Source organism: Mercenaria mercenaria, chromosome 3 (assembly GCF_021730395.1).
Source record: "Mercenaria mercenaria strain notata chromosome 3, MADL_Memer_1, whole genome shotgun sequence".
Taxonomy (NCBI): Eukaryota; Metazoa; Mollusca; class Bivalvia; order Venerida; family Veneridae; genus Mercenaria; species Mercenaria mercenaria.
In genome coordinates, this window is record NC_069363.1 from 4,829,088 (window position 1) to 4,837,586 (window position 8,499).

At 35.9% G+C, this 8,499-nt stretch overlaps 1 protein-coding gene across 3 annotated transcripts in view; it reads right to left on the reverse strand.

The window, feature by feature from the left end:
- Positions 1-255, reverse strand: part of LOC123525549 (sperm flagellar protein 2-like) — a 49,780-nt gene extending 49,525 nt beyond the window's left edge. For all 3 annotated transcript variants that reach the window (XM_053537772.1, XM_053537771.1, XM_053537770.1), the window contains exon 1: positions 119-255. In XM_053537772.1, the coding sequence (XP_053393747.1) occupies positions 119-176 (58 nt within the window). In that variant the 5' untranslated portion in view covers positions 177-255. The remainder of the gene's footprint in view (positions 1-118) is intronic.
- Positions 256-8,499: the final 8,244 nt, after the last annotated feature.

The window sequence follows — 8,499 nt, forward strand, 5'->3', positions numbered from 1 at the left end:
TGTCAACTCGAAACATTTTGAGGACGAATTGAATGTTTTTATCGTATGACGGCTGTTACACAGTGCTTAAAATTTCTGATCAAATTTGCAAAGTACAGTATCTTTAAGTTTAACAAACCCGCTGTCTGTGATATTTTCAGCTCATCATTGAGCCATCTACATAAAATATCCGTCATTTTCTTTTTATTTGCAGTTTTCGTCCTCACGTTTTCATTATCGTCCTAGCAACAGCAGGCCATTGAGATTGGACTAAGTTCGTATATCCGGTATCATCTGTACGGATTATTTTATATCCACTGTGTCCAACGTATACGGTGTCACCCCGGTATAGAAGTACTTCCGGGTCGTTGTATCCTAGATAGACTGGTCCCCTGCGAACTTCAAAAAGAAATAATTCATTTTAAGATAGGCTGTGATGTATTGATCTGTTTTACTTCCAGTAATTGTCATAAATATAATCACATATTGGTCTTTGCTTGTGGGTTTTGGTCTTTCAATCATTAAAAGTTTCATTTTTCTGCAATTGTAGTGGGTAAATTATGCATTTTTTACTAAAAATTGCATATTTTTAAAGTAAATACTCATTTTGATACATCATTTTTCAAAATAAATAAGCTTAAAGTTACATAAAACATACTATAAGCATTAACTAGTGATATCACAGTTGATTTCATGAAAATCTGATTGAAATTTTCAGAAGGAAGGCAAATTTTGTAATGTGCCTTTTTTCTTCAAAATTCCGGTTTCCGAGCCAATTTCTCCGCAAAGTAGGTCTAATGTTTGAAATGTTTCTGCGGGACAAAATTTTCTTTGCGATGACAATGTCTTGTGTAACTTTTCTCGCAAAACCCTAAGTTACAAGATTTTATGGGAAAAATTTGGCTAAATTAAAAATTTGATAAGATTTAGGTGTCACCCCGGTATAGAAGTACTTCCGGGTCGTTGTATCCTAGAAAGTAGTTCTTTGAAATTTTGAAGTTCCCAATTTAACGCTATCCCTACTTTGACATGTTATATTCCAAATGTATTTATTGATACTGTGTACATTTTTTGTCATTTCTGATGTCTTTAACAGTTGTTTTATGTGTGTTTTTCAGGATTACATTTCTGTGCGGAAGGATTAAAAAACTAAACCAGACTGGTGGCCATGACAGATGTCAGTGGGAAATTTAAAGATGGACTAGATACTTTGATGTGTAGCAAAAAAGTTCATCGTTGATGGTGGTGTTTTTCTGTGATATATTGACTGGGATAGTATTACTCTTCAGAAATACAGAGCTGTCAATGCTGCAATTATGTTGTGAAATTCACAATCCATGTCCAAAAGTGCTTGTTTTACTATACAGCAAAGAAGGAGAAATTATACCGGGCCGACACCATACGTCGCATTTACGGCAGGTACGCTACATACACGGTATATTGTACGCTCCATTACCGGCATTTCCTGATGATTTGATCTGTCTTTCTTTTTTTCTAAGATACTTTAAAAGAAAAATCGACAATTTCTTCTACAGTTATCTTGAATACAAGTGTTTTTCATTCAGGAAATGTATCTGTATCTGTAGGTATACGACGCAGGACCACTTCTGGTATAAGGCGTCGGGGTGAGTGGGGTCGTTCAGTAACGATGTGTGAGAGCTGTTTTAAAGCTCTCTACTGTTTCTGCGCATGCGATATTGTCTTTCAGTCTATTCCAGTCCTGCACTGCCTTAATAAAAAAAGAATGTATGTATTGATCTGAGTTGGCGTTATTTACTTTGAAACAGTTTGAGTGGTTAAAGCAGATTTTTTCAACGATGTTTGAGCTGATACTGTCACTTATAATTTTAGGACGTATACGTCTTTTATTAAATACTGGTGTTAAATAACTGTTCTTGTTGATTGCCGGCACCATACCCCTGATGATTTTATAGCCTGATAAAAATTAGTCTTGCCTGCTGTCTTCTTTCCTGCAAGCTGTCCAGGTTGAGTCTTTGTAACATGTCAGTAACACACCCATCTTCTCCAGAGTGATAGTCTTTTAAAATGAACCTTGCTGCGTGGCGTTGAATTTTCTCCAGGGAGTTGATATCCTTAACGTAGGATGAACAAGCAATGAAGATTATTAGTTTGATCAGATAAGTAGGGGAGAGCGGTGTTGCATGTGCCACGGGTTGGTTGTGCCACACGTGACTTCCCATCTTTATTGCAGAGCTTAGACGTCAACTTCAAAAATGGCACATTCAACCTAGTTCTCCCTTATTAGAATTTTCCTTCCTGTTATATCTACAGATAAATGTTGTGTACGCACTGCTACCTGTAAATGCGACTTTTAACTTCAATGAAAATAAGTAGTTTTTCTTACCTCACCATACAGAATGTTAATTGACAAAATCAACAGGAAATATGCCGGTAATGGAGTGTACAATATATCGTGTATGTTGCGTACACGCCGTAAATGCGGCGTATACGTTTGGCACGGTGTATTTACAAGTCAGTGCATTTTGTCCAAAAGCATTAAAAATATCCCACTCCCAAGAGTCGTGCCCAACGTATACGTCGCATTTACGGCGGTTACGCTACATACACGATATATTGTACGCTCCATTACCGGCATTTCCTGTTGATTTTGTCAACATTCTGTATGGTGAGGTAAGAAAAACTACTTATTTTCATTGAAGTTCAACGTGTTTAAAGAAGCGATATATCCAGTAAGAGCTGCAGATCATTCACGCTGCCCATGGTAATGTGGTTTTGGCCAGTAATTCTCCAGTTTCTTCAAACATTCGAGTAAACTGACGTGTGAAGTCGGTTTCAAACACGGACGTTTACTTTCAAGTTCTTTTTCTGTCTCTTAAAATCATTCTATTGACTTATCATCTGTTTGACGCGAGAATAGTATAACGAGTTACAAATACAAATATATATCATGGCGTAAATTCATGTTTGTGGGGAGCTTTATGCCAAAAATTAGCGACGTACGCCCTATAAAACGGCGCGTCTACAGAAGTACGCCACATAAAAAGGCCGTTATCTTTATCTAAATGCAAAAGTTACTGCCAATTGTAAGGAATTTACCTAAAACCCACCACAGCGTACTATGATAAATTCCTAGCAAATAGTCTCTTTTAAAATATTTATTTTAATGTCGAATGTTATCAAATAAACTTGACTAAATATATGAAATTAATGTGTTTGTAGAGCCATATTCACAATAAGACATCGTGTATAATTTTCAGTCAGTTGTCCATAAGCATTTACCTGGCACTCATTAATCTTCGCCAATATTTTCGGGCGTTTACGTTAGCATATAAAAGAATCGTATCCTAGCTGAAAATAGTTACATAATTATGTGGAAAACACATTACACGAAAGCGAACAGCATGGATCCTGACCAGGCTGCGCGGATACGCAAGCTTGTCTGGACCCATGCTGGTCACAAAGCCACTATGTTGGTTTTCTCACGGCTCGGCTCATTTTGTTTTCCGGAAACACTTATGACATGAAATCTGTCTTTCTTTTTTTCTAAGATACTTTAAAAGAAAAAATCGACAATTTCTTCTACAGTTATTTTGAATACAATTGTTTTTTATTCAGGAAATAAACAAGCAATGAAGATTATTAGTTTGATCAGATAAGTAGGGGAGAGTGGTGTTGAATGTGCCACGGTTTGATCGTGCCACACGTGACTTCCCATCTTTATTGCAGAGCTTCTGACGTCAACTTCAAATATTTTAAACGCGCCATTTTTCAAATACACTTCTTGGAAAGCACAAGCATTGTAAACAAAAGGACAATCTGTGTTTGAAATACCGATTTGGACCGCTATAAGTAATTTTTGAGGTATAACACATTTGTGTTCTGACAGGTCGTTATCATGTAGATATATCGACATAAGATATATCATGAAATTCAGCATTTTGAGTTAGATCTACGTGAATTTAGAAATACTTAAAGTTTAAATGCCATGTAGATTTATAATGCTATACCATACTGTAAGGTAAGGATGTACCTCGCACAGTGTACCGCGCATACTGTCACAACCTACCCAAGATTTGGGGTAGGTTGTGATGTTTGATAGGCCATGTTTACATTAGCAGTATGCTTAATTTAAACTAAAGACTATATCCGCGGTTGTTACATCTTATTTTTAACGGAAATGTTATTTCATGTAAACATAGTCTTAATGTACTGATAAACTGAAACAGCGCTCGAGAAGAAGGCAAAATATAAAAAATGGTACATTCAACCTAGTTTTCCCTTATTAGAATTTTCCTTCCTGTTATGTCTACAGATAAATTTGAAAAAAAAAGAAAAAGATATGGTCAGATGTAAGCGCCAAAAACAAATTTGCGAAATTAGGAGCGAGAAACGTTGTGTACGCACTGCTACCTGACATTATTTTACTTGTGATATACATTTTCAGTTTTTAATTCGTTTTAGGTTCAGATACCGAAGATAAATTTACGAAAATATGCAATATATGGAATATTCATGATTCCCACGGGCAATTCTATACCGTAGATCTACTGGTTAATATACAAAACAGCACGTTTATTTTATCTTTCGAATAATCATTATTACTTTTATTACATAATATAATTCCAAAACCGTTCATAAATGTTAAAAAAATGTAAAAATAATGAAAGAATAAATGCGAGTGAAGACATGTAATCAGTTGCTATAAATATAACCGCCTTTTTATGTGGCGTACTTCTGTATGCGCGCCGTTTTATATTTAATTTTGGCATCGAGCTCTCCTAAAATATGAATTCACGCAATGATATATATGTTTATTTGTAACTTGATATACTATTCTCGCGTCAAACAGGTCAAAAGTAAACAGAATGATTTTAAGAGACAGAAAAGGAACCTGAAAGTGAACGTCCGCGTCCGAAACCGAATGCACACGTCAGTTTACTCGAATGTTTGAAGAAACTAGAGAATTACTGGCCAAAATCACATTACCTTGGGCAGCGTGAATGACCTGCAGCTCGTACTGAATATATCGCTTCTTTAAACACGTTGAACTTCAGTGAAAATAAGTAGTTTTTTCTCACCATACAGAATGTTGACAAAATCATGGAGCGTACAATATATCGTAAATGCGACGTATACGTTGGACACGGTGAAATAGAACAAGCACAGCTTTACTTGAATTGAATGGATTGTTTAGGTATATTGCTTCAATGCAAAATCAGACCGTCGCCCGAAAAGATAACAAAAAAATTACACTTGTTGCATTATAAGGTTATTTCTTCTGTTCCACGATCGACGAACATTTATATCATGTTACACACAACGACGATTGTGTTGTATTGTCACACTTCTATAAGGCTGATCAGATGTGCTAATCATAAATGAACGTAAAGGGTTACAAAAAACTAAGAATATACTTTTTTACAGCATTATTGCTCATCAGTGGGATCCTTACTTGCATCCAATGACATTCTTCATTAGCATAAAATACCGCGCAAAGCTTTTACTGGCAGTATCTAGGTATCATAAGACTGGAACACAGATGCTACATCTAGTAAACTGAAAGAAGCGTCAATGTTCTACCACACCGGAGACGTCCAAAGACCAGAAATTATCCTCAGAGACATAGAAGTATATTAAAACCACAAGAGCTTAGACATGAAAAGTAGAGATCTTCAGAAGAGAACATGGCTCACAGAGATAATGCTTTCTGGATGGACTGGGCTGTTGTGGATTCCCTGAGGTACCATTACTTCCATCAGTTCAAGATCTACGACCAACTTAGAAAGCATGAAGAAAAACAAAGAGTATTTAATAACCTTTCCAGGGCTATTGAAAACAAACTTAACCTTGGACACATGAAAACAATATTCTTGGACAATGTATGCAACACGAGTCCAGACATATAGATGCTTTGTTACTTATTGTCCCAGATACTTATAGGGATAGAAATAATGCTGCAAGGTTACATAAAAGGTGTAAGGAAAGTTCGTTCCAATTGGAAGAGTGAATCAGCATAGCAAAACCATGGAAAGTAAGACATAAATATTAAATGTTGATATGCTGACGTAATTCTGCTATAGAAACTTGGTTAAGTTCAGATTTTCTTACTGGAGAAAAAAAAACAATTTATTCTATGTACTAAGGTCAGAAATTTAAATTTTTTAACTTTTGAAAATTAACAAGCATTTCTTCTTTCATCAATTCTAACACAAACATTTTATATCAGATCTTGAATTATTTGTACAATACAAAGTAAACAACTGTAATGTAAAACAAAACAATTTATTTATTTATTTGGGTTTTACGGCGCACCAACACAGTATAGGTTATACGGCGCCAAACAGGACTACAAATTTTGGTTTCACATCTCATTAACATCGAAATAAAAACATGAAGTATGGAATCAAAAGTTGCATACCAGCTGGAATCACCGAGTTACAGCAATTCTTTTCATACACAGATCGTCCCAGAACCACATGGGGCGTAAAACAAAACAAATAACTTCTAAATATAATTATTGTAACATATACACACCCCACCTCCCAATTTAGTGAAAAATGCCATTTTCTATTACAAAATTATGAGATTGGCAATTTTTTACCAAATGTGGTACATTTATCTCAACTTATCAAACAGCAAAACCTAAAACCTGGTCATTGGTAGTCTTCCAGTGAATGGTACATACCTTTCCTGTTGTGTTTTATATCTCAGTAAAATAATACAGCTGTTTGCTTAACCAGAACAAACTTTCTTTACACCCTTTATATGTAGACTTTTATCCACCATGATGCGTTAAGTTCAAAGTTTCATTCATGAATATACTGGAAATTGGATTGATGTTAGACTGACTTACCACTGTTGAAAAATTACCTAAGCAGACAAGGGGTTTTACAAATGTTGAATGTTGATGCTAAGTTTATATCTTATGTTGTTGAACTGAACTCCACTAGCACTGACATTTTGTCTCTTGATTTTCTTGAATGATAATTTCATGTTGGATATTGAACAAAGTAATCTTGTATATATGCTCATACTAATTTTACTATGATCTCTGTGTAAAAGTAACTCTATGTTCTTAAAATACTGAAGGCTATTTCTGTAGTTTTGTCAAAAGAAACATTTGTTTTCCTGGATTTTTAAGTTGACCCTAAAGCGCTCACCTGTTTACAAGGCTTCAAGTGTGTTTCTATAAGTACAGAGTTAGGTTTCTTCTGTTAGCATATATTATATATAGGTCACACATATTTTGTGTGGCCGTGTCTGGCAGCCATGTTTTTTTGAGGAATCAAAACAATTTGAACAATCTCGGTAGAGGGTCACATAAGGACCATTTGTGTAAAATTATTTTAAAATTGGGCCAGCAGTTCCACACGAGATTTTTTAAATTTCCACCACATGCATATATGGAAAAGTGACCACGCCCGCTGGCGGCCATGCTTTTTGACGAATCAGTATAATTTGAACAATCTTGGAAGACGGTCATACAAGAAATTATTTGAAAAGTGGACGATCGGTTTAGGAGGAGATGTTGTTTGAAGATTTTTCTATTTTTAGTTCTGGTGGCCCCTATGTGAAACCAAGCAGAACCGTTTGAACAACTTTGATAGAGGACCATCCAAGGAACATCCAGGCAAAGTTTCATGAAAATTCATTCAGTGGCTTTGGAGGAGATTTCTTTCAAACACAACTGTTGACGACGGACAGACAGACAGACGCACGATGGACACAGCGTGTTTGTTTGTTTGTTTTGGGTTTAACGCCGTTTTTCAACAGTATTTCAGTCATGTAACGGCGAGCAGTTAACCTAACCAGTGTTCCTGGATTCTGTACCAGTACAAACCTGTTCTCCGCAAGTAACTGCCAACTTCCTCACATGAATTATCAGAGGTGGAGGACGAATGATTTCAGACACAATGTCTTTTATCAAATCGTCATGGAGAACATGTGCCCCGCTCAGGGATTGAACTCGCGACCCCGCAATCTGTAGACCAACGCTCTCCCTACTGAGCTAAGCGGGCGGAAGGACATGGCGTGACCACAACAGCTTACCATGAGCATTGCGCAGGTGAGCTAAAAAATCCTACCGAAATAGTCATTAGGTTTTAAAATTAAAGGGAAACAAAATGTGTTGTTTTTTTCTCTTTAAAATTTCCCTTATTGTGTTTGAGGCTTCTATGCCTATTCAGCTTGCATGTATTCATTAAAAAAAATTCTGGACACAAGTTGACTTCAGTCTTCAGAAATAAGTTACAGACAACTCAGAATAAGTTAACAAGATTTATGCTCAATTTGAACTGGAACAAAACTAGAACCTTTCAAATCTCTTAACTGGTTACCAGCTAAAAAAGGGAGTTGAATAAAACATACTTTGTCATGTTTAAGGGTTAAAAAGGGCCTAGCTCCAGATTGTGCAAGATATCTTATTCCTCAAGACACTCTTCATAATTTAAACACAAAGCTTACTGTGTGGAGCAGTAAATAATTAAAATCAAATAAAACTCGTGTTTATGAGGTTGCTTCCCTTTTTCAACAACTTAC